This window comes from Brachyistius frenatus, unplaced genomic scaffold (genome assembly GCF_029030835.1).
Source record: "Brachyistius frenatus isolate BFR_SWC_R1_liver_20210118 unplaced genomic scaffold, ASM2903083v1 Contig_306, whole genome shotgun sequence".
NCBI classification, from domain to species: domain Eukaryota; kingdom Metazoa; phylum Chordata; class Actinopteri; family Embiotocidae; genus Brachyistius; species Brachyistius frenatus.
In genome coordinates, this window is record NW_027210905.1 from 346,221 (window position 1) to 361,132 (window position 14,912).

Sequence of the window (14,912 nt, forward strand, 5' to 3'; positions counted from 1 at the left end):
TTTATGTTCGTTTTATTAGTTTAATTTTAGAATTTTCTTTTTAAATAGTATATCAAATATTTAATTCTGTTTTTTTCCCCTCCAATTTTCATTATTTATTTTAAACTTCAAAATAAAAAGAAGCAGATGTCCTGATAGACAACCTTGTGGTACGCCACCATCTGTGGAAAGTTAGTTCTGGTTGGTTTTATAAATGTTCTGGATGTTTAACAGCATGAAAACAAAAACATCCTCCTCTTCCTCAGTTTCAGTTTAATCTTCATCTGCAGAGCTACGGTCATCAAAACCCTCCAAATTAATCTCTTCATTTACAGCATCAAATGTAAATTAATCCGCCGCTGATAATAGTCCCCGACAAATGAAACGGTCAGATACATATCCTAAAAAAAAAGCACTCAAGTATTATCAGCGAAACGTAGTGAAAGTATCCAAATAAAATACTGCAGACAAACACTTGTCGGTATCAGATTATTGATCGTTATCGCGTCTGCATCTTCTTGCTTTCTATTCTACTCTATTAATCCCCGAGGGGAAATTCTTTTGCGACAGCAGCATCCCGAGGGGGAGCTGCTGCAACAGGCTGCCACGACCGCGGCGCCAACTAACCTGAAGTGCATGTTTTTTTTGGGTGTTGGGAGGAAGCCGGAGAACCCGGAGAGAACCCACGTAGGCACAGGGAGAACATGCAAACTCCGCACAGAAAGGCCCAGGACCGGATTCGAACCCTGAACCTTTTTGCTGTGAGGCCACAATGCTAACCACTGCACCACCGTGCCGCCCAATTGGGTGTCGAACAGATTTAACCTTTGACCTCCCCCCAATCACCATTTAGAGCTTTATAAAAAAAATTAAAAAATCAGCCAAATGTTTCAGAGTCTGTAAAACAAAACTCGGATAAATGGAGCGGCAGGACGAAGCGAAGCACCTCAAAAAGGCCGAGTTGTTCTTTTATTTCTTAATCAGCGGTGAAATTCTCCCCGAGCGGAAACATCGTTTTCTGCCCGCACTTGTTTCGGGTCGTTGCGTCACCATGGAAACACTTAGCTGACTCCAGCTCTCCAATTGAGCAACAGGGTGTGATAACAGCAGCCTCACAGAGAGTCTGAACATGATCGGACGTGAGTCACAGCATGAGAACAGCAGCCTCTGAAGGGCAGTTCTGGTTTTAATCAGAACCTGACACAGTTCCCGTAAACCTGCTCGTTGTAAAAGGAGCACGAATTCGCCTCTTTTTTTTGTGACTTCAAAAGGAAAACTGCAGTTTTCTGTGCTGTTTTTTTCTTTTCTTTTCTTTTCCCTGAATTGGGAAATCGTTTGATGTCATTTTGTGGTTTTGAAATCTTTAGTGATTCAGTTTGGGTTTTTTTTTCTTTTACAAAGTCACTTTTCTCTGGAAACAACAGATTTCATGTAAAAGACTGCAGCTGATCTGAAATGCTGCAGAGAAAGTATGTCATCAAGAGACGCGTTTCCTGTTTTAGCTTCTCTTCATCGGCTTAATGCTAAAAATCATCAATTAAATTTCTCGTTACATAAAAAAACCTTCATCTCATGGTGAGGATCTTATCGCACCTTATTATCCTAATAGAGTACTTTGTTCTCAGAGAGCAGCTTTACTTCTGGAGTTTCTAATTTAAGTGGTGAAAACCTGTCCGCTGTGTTTCTGAGGGCTTCCTGGTCTCCTGTTTGTTTTGGCATCCTTTTCTGACGTCTTTTTGGTTAAATCTTCACCCCAACATGCTGTTCTGACCCCGTTTGTTGGTTTATTGTTTCCACATAAATAAAAGTCATTCAACTTGAATTCCGCCTCACATTTTTTCCAGGTTACCATGCAGCTCAACAACTGGTCAATGAACTGCAGTTTTGAGGCCTCCAGTCTAACATTTTGGGGTTATTTTTGGAGCCAGAAGCGACCGTATTTGAACCGACAGCTTCAGTTTGAGGTTTAATATCTAATTAATGATGGATTAATTTTCAGAAGGAGCACCAGAACACTGATCTGAAAGAGGGAAGTTAACTCATGACACCATAACGACTCATGGAGAACATTCACTGACTTTGTATTTCATGAGAGAAGTTGATGCTTTTTGAACGGGAGTGTATGTGAGCCAGCCCCCTAGTGGCCCTCGGTGGTATTGCACTTTAAGGCACTTCTCCATTGGCTTCACTTTTCAGAGGTGAAGACTGCGTCCATTTTTACTATACAGTCTATGATGCGTCTCCATCTCACTTTAAACATCAATCTAGAAAATAATCACGGAGTTTCATGCACTTTTTTTTTTTCATAACAAGGGCAGCTTAAAATTGCCGCTTTCCGTTCACAGTTTCCTTTACGGACAATTTACGTCGCGCTCTGTGCTTCAACGTCCACTTCTTCGCAGCATTTCTTCTGTTGTTTTTTTTTTTTCCCCCCAGAGCCGGACGAAGTGTTTCCAGCCTCCTCGTTCCCCACCCCCCACCCCACCCCCCCTGAATGAACTGCAGTAACCTCTGTGACGAGCCACATTCATGCGTCAACGACACAACGGCTTTTCTCTGCCGAGATCAACTCGTCTTCTGTCTGAAATAAAAGGAGCGGCTCGAAGCCTTTTCAGTCTCCCACAACAACAACAAACCTTGTGTGTGGAGTTCAGCGGAGGAGTCACAGCCGACGCGCGCTGGCCTCACAGAGGCCTCAGTCAGCAAACAGGTCGCCGCAGCCGCCGGAGGACAAAACCTGCTGCCGGGTATTATCCACCGCTCTGACTCCGAACCCGGGTCGCGAGCCGACGGGCCCCCTGCTAACCAGAGAAACGCCGTGAGAGGTCCAACGAGGACCGGACGACTGCGCGCAGTTTAGATCTAAAGTAAACAAACGTGCGCCGCCGAGAAACAGCTGAGATGCTTTTTGTTTTGCGGCCGTCCTCCTGTTTATCTGCTTGCTTTCCTGAATAGCTGGTTTTAAAACACGGTTCTTTATTTCTGATGAGGCGGAAACATTTCTGACCTGAGGTCATCACACTAAGAAGCAGCAGCGTGCAGACTCTTATTTGCTCTCTCATGTCGGCGTCACGACAACTTCAGTCAGAAAAATTCGAGGCCGATCGTTGCCGACCAATCAGAGCTCGCTGTCACGTCACCATCTCCGTGATGTCATCGGGAAGGGGGAGCCAGACTAAACCGGAACGTAAACACAATGACGGATGACGTCTGAAGCGTCTTAAGACACCGTATTAAAAAAAAAAACAGAACATCTGTACCGTCGCTATGGTTACAGTCTCTGTGCTCCCATTGGTCAGCGTCACGGGCACGCGGTGAAAGGTGCGACTTTAAATCGTATTTTGAGTCATTTAAGTGCCAGGTGTCTTCGGCCCAGACGGCTGCTTGTATGACATTGACGTTTTTAATGATTTAATAAATAATTTTATTCGTTTGTTGGACGGTCTGTCCGATATTTTACTTCTTCTAAAGTGTTGTTGTGTGTTAGTTGGGGATTTTACACTTTAATTCACTTAAAATTGAAAACTTGAATCATTTTAATTAAACAATGCTTCCTATGTTAAATGCTCTCACGTCCTTTACCAGATTCCTGAGAAACATAAAGATATTATTACGTCTCATATTTACAGTGTTCGCCATTTTTTATTGTTTTCATATTTTAGCCTGATTTCTGATTCTTACTTCCTTTATTGATCTATTCACTAATTTATGCGCGTTAGCGTTACCGCGATTGTCTATCCTTGTGTATTTTTTTTTTGTGTGCTCGTGCTTAATAACTTCAGAAATAAAACAAAATCACAGTAAATCCTCAAGACGACGAGCATAAATCAAAGCGAACTCAAAACGGGTGAAGATACGATCGGCGAGCATCGAGTTCGAGACCGCGAACGTTCACGACAGCTTTTATTCAACCTTTGAGGAATCATCATTACAGAACAGACTGTTCATACAGCAGCGATGATGATGATGATGATGATGATGAAGAACACGTAATGTGAACCACTGTCGGCAGGTTTCAGGGAATAAAATCCAAAATCAGGATGCGAGTAGAAACATGATCAAACAATAATAAGAGGTTTCTTTTCAGTTCTAATAAATCTGAATCATCCCGCTTGAATAAAACCTGAGTACAAGAAAGACAACGCAGCGATCAGCTCATGCAGGCAGAGACGACTTCATGGTGATGGAATATATGTGATGGAATAATTGACCTTTAGTACTGCAACAGCTCAAAATGAAAAGCACTGGCCCGAATATAAGAGGATGGAGTGGGTTACAGTTTATAACTGCGGTTCTATGAGTTCAGGGTCAAAGTTACGGTAAATATAAATCCTGCAGAAGGCAACAGACCAGAGTCCGTTAGTTCTGTGTTAAGTCATTTTAAACCCTTAATAATAACTGTGATATCCGTGAAAAGCATCTGGAGTCCTCATCATCATTTCAGGTCATGAGAAATGAGGTGAACCAAAACAGGAAAGAAAAATCTAGCGCGGTGCCAAATACAGTCACAAGAGAATGAGGTTTGTTAGAGCTGAATCTGGGACCAGCTCGACTTTATTTATCCACTTGGGACTTTAATTAAAAACAAATGTATTATGTTAAATGTTGGAGAAAACCTGCAGGGGCTCTAAGAAGAGTTCTTTTATTTTACTCAAACGGCGGATTAAATGAAAACCTGCAGTCTCATATTCGGGCCAACGCTGCGCTCAACACTCAAGCGTCATGCTAACATCTGACGACATGCTACTCTGACTGTGATTGGACAGTGTGCGATGAGGGGCGGAGCTATGAGCACAAGCTGTTGGCATACACGAACTAACAGGATGAGACGACAAAAATCACATCTGGACAGTAGAAATCTGTACACGGTGATTAAAGGTAATTTCCCCTCCGAGGAGGAGGCGGAGTCTCAAACACTGCTGCAACCAAAATACAAATCAAGGTGCTTGTTGTTGTTGTTGTTGTTGTTTTTATTCTTTTGCATCCGCGGCAGCACTCACCGCACGAATTCCCTCCAACAAAGATTTAATAAACTGTCAAGTCTGTTTCTTTTAGAAGAAATGGTCAGTAAATACCAGCCGTGGAATAATAAGAAAAAGCAATGTGACGTCCTGAAAACACCAGCGAGCTTTCAGGAAACATGTTAAAAAAGTAAATAAAATTCACACCGAAACAGTAAATACTGTCAGTCTTTGTTCAGACTGTTAAAAGTGTTCACGCAGCTTTTTAATCATTTTTGAGGCCGTTTGTGATGTCATTTAAATTTTTCTTTTAATCAAAACAAAAAATTGCACACACTTGAAGCTGATGAATATTTGATGCTTTCCTTCTATCGAATGTTTATAAACTGAGTATTTTGGACTTTGAGAGATTCTACTGAGCATTATTTACTGTTTGCTGCCAAAAGCTGCCATCTGGCGGACCCTTGAAATGTAAATTACTGCACGTGGAGTCCCACAAGGCAACGTATTGGGTCTTCTATACTTTTAATGCATGTTAAAAACGTAATACGAGATTTTAGTAAACTAGCTAGTTCGCTGGAAATTTTTATGGTGATGACGAGGCTGAAGGAAATCACAGCTGTCAATCAAAGAGGACTTCAGCACGTAACAGACAACAATTGTTAAGATTCAATCCAAATTTAAAACACATGTGCAATGTTTCAGTTCCCCGAACAGCTGAATTTGTGGTCCAATGCTTAAATATGCAGATTTCTACTCTATTTAAAACCACCAACTTAAACTGTGCAAAATAGTCAAAGTGACTCCCGTCGACTGTCTGGTCGTCAAAAGTGGAAAACACAATAAAAAGCAAGTAAACGTCGCTCCATGAAACACGATGACGGTTCCGACGTGAAGCAGAGTTCAGTGTCTGGTCCGCAGATTTAAAATAAGAGTTCAGTTTAAAGGCATTCATTCGGGGAGGTGGTGTAAACACGACGGCGGTCCAGAAAGCTCTCGGCAATCCGGGAGGAAAGGAAAGGAAACAGTAAGTAAAGCACCGGTCTGTCACCGACCCGACAGTCTGTTCTCAAAGGAATCAAACCTTCGACCTTTCCGTTTCTCCGACGAGCAAACTGCTGACGCGGCTGCAGCAAAACTTCACGATTAGTTTCATTTTCACCGTCATAAATGAAGACAAACACCTCAAAAAAAAAAAATCAGTCATCAGGAGCCGAAAGGGAAACAAAAACAGATTTGCTTTAAAGATTTGATGTTTTAACACCGACTCAAAGCTCATTTTTCTGTCTGATGATGAAATCTCTGCTCCGGTACAAAGTGGGCGGAGCTATGGTGGACATGACATGGTGTTACCAACTTGAGGCCACGCACACCTATGAGAGCAACAGATGTAATTTGTCTGAGGAAGATAAAAACATCAATATGTCACTTTCAAATCAGACATAATTTGTTTCCTATAACTACACCTGAGAAATTGTTCTGAACACTTTTGACTTTAACAACAAAAGCAAACAAACAAGGATGTTTGTCGTTAAAGGTAATTGAACGCTTGTGTTTTATAAATACACCATTTGCTCGACTCCTGTATTGTGGCCATTTGTATTTTTTGTAACAGGTTTGCCTGCTGATGAGTCCAAACAGAAATGAAGCTCATGTTCGTGGCTTTGTGTTTGTTGTTTTAGCGATCAATAAACATAAACAAAACCAGACGGAAGCCATCTTGACACCAAAAGCGTCGGCTGTTTGTCCCGACAGTTCTCGTGTCTTGGTGTTTCGTGTCGGACTGATATTGATATCTGAGCCTGCTGGGTTTCAGTCCTTCCATTTTTTTATCGACATAAATTTTTTTTTTAAAAACACCCAAAATTAAAAATAAGTTTGTTGTGGATAAATAAAAACCATCAGGGGTGTGGAGTGATTAGGAAACTGTGTCCTTCCTAACAGAACCGTCTGGTTTTAGTTTTCTATTTTCTTTGACTGCAGCTCCTTTTATGACCTCATCCTGTTGTGTCAGCAAATCAGCTTTTACTACTGGCAGTAAAAAGATCGAAACAAGCCTTCGGCTGCTTTTTCTTGATCTGATTTTCTGGATAATTCTCGAATAATTGAAGCTACGTTTGAATGGAAATCTGCCCGGTTAAACAGATGAGTTTTAAATCATCAAAATAAGCGACATGATCCGTGTGGGAACTCCACACATGGACCAGTGGACATGTGGTTCGTATTAAGACAGACCTGAAATCTGAGCCAGAGTTCACAGAAAACTCAGGAAATCGTTTTATGACTGTTTAGCAGCTTCATTTAGATGTTGAGACATTATCTGTAGTTCTCGTAAAAAGAAATGAAAAAAATAGAGAGATAAAGTTGTATTTTTTTAGTCTCCATTGATCAAATGGCCACAACACGAGTAATGAAGCCTCGTATTTAGTGCGTTGGACTCATTCTGAGGTGTTTCGGGTACTTCTCATTATTTGTGAGATGTTAAACTGATCGATCAGCTCATTACACAAACAACAGTTTGCTGCAGCCTCAGCTGAAAGTGAAGAAGCAGGTCAGAGAAACTAAAAGGGAAGAAGGAACGTCACCGTCTGTTGGTCAAATAAATAATAAAAAGGTAAGGGGAGAAGGAGGGACTCCTGTTTCTTCTTCAGGTCTCTGAATTCTTGCTTGTTCATAGCACGGCAGGACACTTCCTGTCCATTAAGACAATTTGGTTTGTAACAGATGGACCCGTTAACAGAGAGCCGGTTATTTGGTGGTGAGGATCGGCTCCTCTCGACCGGAAACATCCGTGCGTTTCCATCGCGGTGGTAAAAGCTGAGAGATCGCAGCTTCGTTTTACACTCACTGTTGAAGGTCTCGCTTCGGTCTCTCCGGCTGAGACGAACAGCGGTGAGATTTGGCAGCTGGTAGGTTTTGGTTCTCAGAGGAGGTGGGAGGTTTCGCGGAGAGAGAGAGAGATAGAGGGGGGAGGGAGGGGGGGTTTGAGCGGCGGCCTCGCAGGGTCACCAGTAGAAGGAGCGGGCCAGGAAGTTGGCGGTGGCTCCGAGCCAGCTGGTCCCGTCCTGGCCGGTTCCCACCCGGGTCACCGCCTTGTCGGGCTCCTGAGACGGACTCTCGTCCTCCGGCAGGTAGTCGGGCAGCTCCACGTTCTGCTCCACCTCCACCGAACCGTGCTCCGTAAACGGGATCAAAATCTGGAGACACCGAACGGGGGAAAACAGGCGACACCTTACTGCCGTGACTTTACTGCGTTAAGAAAGAGGCGGGACGGTTTTGTTGGACGAGAGGGTTTCGATTCTGGGATTTTACCGTGAAAGCTGACGTCTGATGGATTCAGTAAACTGGTGAATATAAATTACTGCTTGAGGAGTCCCACAAGGCGACATTCTGGGTCCTCTTTACTTTTACTGTATATTAAAATCATAACTGGAAATGTCGGGAAATCGGCTGGTCAACTTCATGATAACGACAAGAGTGAAGAAGATCACCGCTGTCAATTAATAAATGATCGACGATCGGCGCTGCTACGACGAGAAACTGCTTCCTGAATGTTTTTATTCTGATCGTTGCTGACGAAACAGAGTGAAGAAAAATAATAGACGTGGTAAATGAAGTGGCTTAGAAAGGTTGAAATGCTGAATGATGAACACACAGTGGAGTTATTTTAGTCGATATCATCCATTAAATTCAGCCTGGATTGCCTCTGGACTTCTCTACTTTGGACATAAGTAGGTCAGCTGTTTCCTGTCTTTATGCTAAGCTAGGCCAAAGGGCTGCTGTCTGTAGCGTTATATTTATATTGACATATGAGTGGCATCAATCTGAACATCAAACTCTCAGAGAGAAAGACAAGAAGAGGGTTTAATGAAATGTTTAGCTGTTCTTTTAATGATCTCAAGACGTCACTCTGCCCTGATGTTGTTTTCTTAATTATTTGCACAACATTGTTATTTAACGAAGAATTACAGATATAAATCTGCAGTCAACCAGTGTCTTCGTAAAGATATTTAAGAATCTGTCAATAAGAGAAAGAGAAGCTCTCACTATTCATCTGTGTTTACAGCTTCAGCTAATTAATCTTTAGTTCCCGGACAGGCAGCTGGATAATGTTCGTTTTAAAGATAAACTCCAAAGATTTTTGGCTGCTGTTCAGATCTCGTTCACTCTGCTGTCGCCCTTCTGGTGATGAATATTATCTCAAATACATAGCCAGACAGACATATTCACACTTTGCTCTCCTTATTTTAAGGCCCGCTCTTTACTTATCCCGTTTAATCATAATAGAAACATGTGGTAAGTCATGTTTATGTATGTATTTATTTACTATCACTGCAGACAGACAGATGTGGAGTCCGCCGTACAAACAACTACCGAATGATGACATCAGTAAAACACAGCTGGAATAATATAAAATGTCTCATAAGATGATGTTAGAAGAAATACTGAAAGTAAATAAACACTTAAAAGTGTCCTTAGATCTATTTACAGCTACGTTGCAGTCTGTTGTAACTTATTTAGATATGATTGTTGAAACTGCATCTAATGCAGCTTCTCTTTCCAGCTGTTCGATAAACATGAAGTTTTTCCACTTCAGTGAACCACGCAGGGTCAAATATCTGCTGCGTGTAAAGTCACGTCAACAAATGAGCTGTAAACAAGCTGAAGTGACTCCAGCTGAGTAAAATCTCAAGTGAAACTGACCTCGTCTCCGTTTTCTCCTTTCCCCACCTGCTGAGCCGTCATCACCCGAGTGGCGGCGATCGCAGACGCCAGAGCCTGAACACAAAAAAACAGAAACGCCTTCGGTTTGTCGCTTCGTCCTTTTATGTTTCTCCGTTATAATAATGAACTTCGACTGTAAAATGCCAGAAATGAGCAAATAAAGCTTTTTGTTACCAGATCAGTTATGAATACAAAAGGTGCAACTTTTTCCAGGATATTTTGACTTGTTTTAGTCACAGACGTCTTCAAATATTTAGTTTTACTAGAGAACTGTAATTTGATCAATTTGTCTCTATTTTTTCCTCCATTACGTGTCCGGTGAACATATTCTACATTTACTGCTCTCTGTTTATCAGAGAACTTAAAAATCATGACATGATGTAAAAAAAAAAATAGAATGCCTGATTTTAATATTAACAACTGAACAGATTTACAGAAATAAAGAAAAAACCTTTGTGGTAAGTAAACAAACGGCATGAAAAATAAGTTCACTTCCCTTTTTTTCCTGTTTCAAATCTATAAAATCGAAACTTTTTAGTTGGACCTGGCGATCAGAGGAAAATCTGAGGGTCAAACGTAGCTCTGACATTTGTGCGCAACAAAACTTTTTGACAGCTCCTCGTTAAGACTAAATTGTTTGATCGTAGCGACACAATGACAGAAACACCGTCAACAGGTTTAAAGTGCCGACAACGGTTCGCATGTGATGTTTTAAGAAAAAAAAAAAAAAAGCTTTCTGGAGCTCCGCGAGCAGATCGGTCCGCTGCGGTGCGTCTCGTCTCACCTCTGCTTTCAGGTTCGACCGGATCCGGACGATGCATCTCTTCACGGCCATCTGGAAGGTGAAGCTGATCACCCCTCTGATCTTCAGCAGAGCCTCCTCACACAGAATCCTCCGACCCTGACCGGGAAGACGAGTCACAGTCACACGAACGTTTTTCTCGGTTTGTGTCTCGGAGGTTGTTCGCAAACTTGAACGGTGAATCCCTCAGTTTCCTCGGCAGTGTTCCCCGACAACTCTCCACCTCCGGTAAAAAAAAAAATCAGAGATGTCCTACGTCTAAACTGCCGGCAGCTTTTACCCGATCTATAAACCTCTGCCTGTTTCTAGCAGCTCTCGTTTCCCCCTCAAACTCCCACACTGATGAATGAACGAATGAACTGCTCACCGAGTCGTCCAGCCCGTCGATGTGGAGGATGACGGTCTTGGCTCTCTTGTTGCTGGAGCCCAGGAAGAACTGGGCTTTGCGGCGGCTGCCGACGGCCTCCTCGGACGTCTCGCCGTCGTCGCTGCTGGACGCCTGCAGGAGCTCGTAGATCTCCGACGCCAGCAGCTTCGTCTCTCCGGGAGTCGTCGACCTGCGCGACAAGAGACAAAGTAGAACCTGAAGTTCTTGTTCCAAATTAAGGCTTTCGGACTCCTGACGGGAAAATCTCTGGCGCACTCTGGTAAATTGTATTTGAAGTTCACAGTTTGTTTCCGAAACATTTATGTTACTTTCCAGATGTTGTTTATAAATTTCAAACCTGTTGTATTTCATGAGAGAAGTTTTTGAAGGGGAGTCTACGGGAGCCAGAAGCTTTTAGGAGGCAGCCCCTGGTGGCCTTCACTGGTACTGCACTTTAAGGCACTTTTAACATCCAGAGAATACAATTTGTATATACGCTCAGATTGAAAAACATCCAGATTAATCAATCAGAAAATTTACAAATTCAGTTTAGAAAGAAGCCTGATAATAATTCCAGATTTAAAACAGACGTTAGGGCTGCTGGCGCAGACACCTGTCCAGGTGAACATCAGACTCACTTCTGCACGACGTTCTGGAGGCTCAGCATCATCCCCAGCTCTCCTTTCATCTTCTCCCGGTTGGCTCGACATTCTGCCAGGTAACGGATCGCCTGCAACGACAACCAGCAACAGTCAGACTGAGGGATGAAACTCAGAACGACAGAAATGGTTCCAGTCCTCAGCCGCAAATCCAGGACACGAGTCCTGAAACAGAAAAACAGCATCCTGACACTTTCCTGACCCTCACTGCTCGTATTGAGAAACTGTCCTCTGCACACTGGAACAGCTGAATGCTTCCAAGACCAAACTGCTGCATCTTTCTCTCGTCAGGTTACAAATATCAGCGAGTGTTGTTTCAGGTCTGAAGGAGAGGAGCTATGAGGAAGGTGAATGTCCAAAGGACAGAAGGTAGGGCTTAAAAAAAAGACAACAACAATAAATAAAGGCAGCAGTGTTCCTCACCAGCAGAGCGGAGTAGACCACCTGAGGGTTGGGGTGGTCCAGGAACAGGATGAGACCCGGCAGGCAGCCCTGGTCCTGGACGATGGCCCGGCGGTTCATGGGGTCCGCGGCCAGGTCCCTCAGCTGGTTGACCACGGCCAGGGCGTCCGGCTCGGCGCTCATGGCTGACGACGTTCACTCACCCATGCAAGAAGCAACTGAGGATGGCAGCAACGCACACAGTGAGGCTGAGAAATAACTCTCCTCTGTCTGACCGATTGTGTTTGTGTGTGTGTGTGTGTGTGTGTGTGTGTGTGTGTGTGTGTGTGTGTGTGTGTGGTTCAGGAGGCGTTCAAGAGCTCCAGTAACATTTAGAGACAGTAAATATAATTTTAACATTAATCTGAAACAGTTACAGCAGTTTTAGTTTTTAAACAATTACAGTGAAAAAAAGGTTAAAAGGTGATGCGTATAAATTCTCACAGGGGAAAGTAGGAATAATATGAAAATCATATTGAATGACGTGAAAGTGATTATAGTCTATGCAGCTGTTTGTACATATAGTACATCTTTGACATAATGACGCAATGGGAAAATAAATAAATAAATATATATCTCTGCTTCTCCTGGCTAAAACACAGCCATATATTCTTGAAAAAGGAACCAATAGTTGTGTTTCTTCTCTCCCATCAGGTATGCAGCCTTTTAATTCTGCAGACATGAAACTCAAGAATATGAATCCACCTGTTGCCTCCAGCATCGATGAACTAAACTGAGCGACAGTGGGGGTATTTCGACCATTTACTGAAGATAAATCCAGATGAATGGTTAAAACACGGGCCGAACTGACCAGAACATCCCCCCCCCCACCCCCTGTGAGAGCGTCGTGTTTCCGGGGAGTGTCTCCGTGTTTTAGGGAACAGGAGAGCACGAAGTCAGCAGGTTTTCGCGGAGGTTCGGGTGCGTCCTCACGCAAGGCGGCAGGCCCGGTGGAGCTCAAACGACAAAGCCGGTGCCGTCACCCGTCGAGCCCCGGTTCTCAGGCGGCGTGTTCTGGGTCAGAACCGGCGACCGGCTCCCCGAGCTGACGCCCCGAGGGATGGCTAAACGCTAACGGCGCTCACCTCTGACGGTCACCGGCGCCGGGCGGGGAGCTAACGGCTAACGTTAGCTGTCCGGTGGAGCTTCTCCGCCGTCGGGTCGCCCGGAGCGGACGCGAACCACCGGCGACCGGGAGTATTTTCAGCGGGAGGCGGGACGCGGTGATTCCGGTGTGTTCCGGCTCAAATGTAAATCTCTCGTGCCGTTTGCACTGACGCTGAATAAATCGTGAAATCGAAGCATCGATTTTTTTTTTTTTTTTTTCCTTCCTGCTGAAAGCGATCGGGCGGCCGCGTAAGAGCATCAAAGCCTGTGATTGGACGATGAGCAGCCACCTGATTCCGCGGACCAATGAGCTGTGTTGTTGTAAGAGTTAAAGGTCCGACGCCCTGCTGGTGTCAGCAAACTGATGCGGGATCCGTTTTAGAGGCTCACGTGTCACTGATGTTAATAATCAAAGTGAAACTAAAACATTTGAATAAAAATAAAGAAGGGGGGAGAAGTCACCACAGAGAACTATCTGCACATTTAAAAATGTTAGTAGTTGTACACAAAAATTCCAATAACAAATGATATTCATATCCCCGTCCAAAAGGACACCTTGGCAGTCTGATATTTGGCCTCACCATGGTGTGAAATGCAGACGCACGTTATGTCAAAATGTGTTGTGTTTCCGTGTCGTCCAGCAGAGGGCAGCACACACCTACCAAAGTAAAATTGAAAAAAAACAACCCATCAGAATGAAAACAGATTTCAGATGCTTTTTTTTTTTTTTTTTTTTTTTACCAGTGAGTGTCTGAATCATTACGACTTACGCAGCATGTCTTCGGGTTCTGCAGCGTTCAGAGAAAGTGTTCAAGTGCCTTTGTGAACACTGGAGCACGATGTCACCCAGACTGAGGGGGCAGGTGGAGCTCCTGCAGCTTTGCAGAGAGACATAGGCAGGGTGGTGCTGGTTCAGATGTGGAGCCTGAAGGTGCAGGGTGTTTGCAAGAAGTTGGCTCAGGTCAGGCCACAAAGGGGTTCCAATAGTCTGGAGAAAAATGGAGCACAGCCTCTGGGTCTGAAAAATGACACCAATGCAAAAGTGCCTTTAAATGCAATACCGCTGAGGGCCACTAGGGGCTGGCTCTGGGGGAAAAAAACAACAACTCTGGCTTCAAGAGACTCCCATTCAAAAAGTAATAATTTCTCAAATACAGAATCAGTAAATGTTTCCCACCATGGTGTCCCTGGCTAAATTCACTCCTTCTGATCAGTGTTCTAGCGGTAAAAATAAAAATAAAAAATACTCCAAATCCACCGGAACTGCACCTGAACAGGACCAGCAGAGACTCCGAAATCAGACATCAGCTCTTCACTGAACAGTGTGGATGACAGCGACAGACTCTGCAGTGCCGAGGCGCACAGTGACATCAGACCTGCAGTCTCTGTACAAAAAGCTCCCTCACTTCAGAAACCTTTCAGGAACTAAAAGCACGAGCAGATCGATGAGGAGGTGAAGATCTGCAGCAGGGAGGCCGTTTAGTTTATTCAGTCTGCTGCAGACGCACCCACCGTGTTTCTTTGTCTCCACTGCAGTTCAGAAGAGTTACACCGTATAATATCAGTTTTTTTTTAATGAAATAATCATGTAATATATGCGAGGGAGTCAGTGTGGAAGGAAATCATTTGGTCAACAAATCTGATGCCCCTTTAAGTAAAACATAAGAAATGTTTCTTAAATATGAAAATCAAATATAATAGAATGGATGCCATTTTGCAGTCTTTTCATTTATTTGTATTTTTATGGTAATTTCCAAACAGCCAGGATCTCCAGATGTCAGAAAATCTGTCCATTAGTGTGAAATAATTCAAAAATATCATTCAAAGATGACAATAATAAATGATTGAGAGTTTAAGCAGTCAAAAATAAT

General features: G+C 43.5%; 1 protein-coding gene across 2 annotated transcripts; it reads right to left on the reverse strand.

Moving 5' to 3' along the window:
• Window positions 1–3,865: 3,865 nt before the first annotated feature.
• Window positions 3,866–14,127, reverse strand: LOC138635388 (armadillo repeat-containing protein 1-like). Of its 2 annotated transcripts, XM_069722819.1 has the most exons (8): window positions 13,812–14,127; window positions 13,623–13,699; window positions 11,917–12,113; window positions 11,473–11,564; window positions 10,835–11,024; window positions 10,450–10,566; window positions 9,645–9,719; window positions 3,866–8,137 (listed from the first exon to the last, which is right to left on the reverse strand). In XM_069722819.1, the coding sequence occupies exons 3-8, from the start codon at window positions 12,076–12,078 to the stop codon at window positions 7,946–7,948; spliced, it is 828 nt and encodes a 275-aa protein (XP_069578920.1). In that variant the 5' UTR covers window positions 12,079–12,113; window positions 13,623–13,699; window positions 13,812–14,127; the 3' UTR covers window positions 3,866–7,945. The 2 variants fall into 2 exon arrangements, with proteins under 2 accessions (XP_069578920.1, XP_069578919.1); XM_069722818.1 differs by lacking the exons at window positions 13,623–13,699; window positions 13,812–14,127 and adding an exon at window positions 13,020–13,268.
• Between the last annotated feature and the right edge of the window lie 785 nt (window positions 14,128–14,912).

Coding starts and splice junctions, on each gene's coding strand:
- LOC138635388 (XM_069722819.1), bottom strand. CDS start 12,078: ATGAGCGCCGAGCCGGACGCCCTGGCCGTGGTCAACCAGCTGAGGGAC. Junction 11,025..11,472: donor CTCCAGAACGTCGTGCAGAA/GTGAGTCTGATG, acceptor CTTGTCGCGCAG/GTCGACGACTCCCGGAGAGA. Junction 8,138..9,644: donor AAGGAGAAAACGGAGACGAG/GTCAGTTTCACT, acceptor CGGTGTCTCCAG/ATTTTGATCCCGTTTACGGA.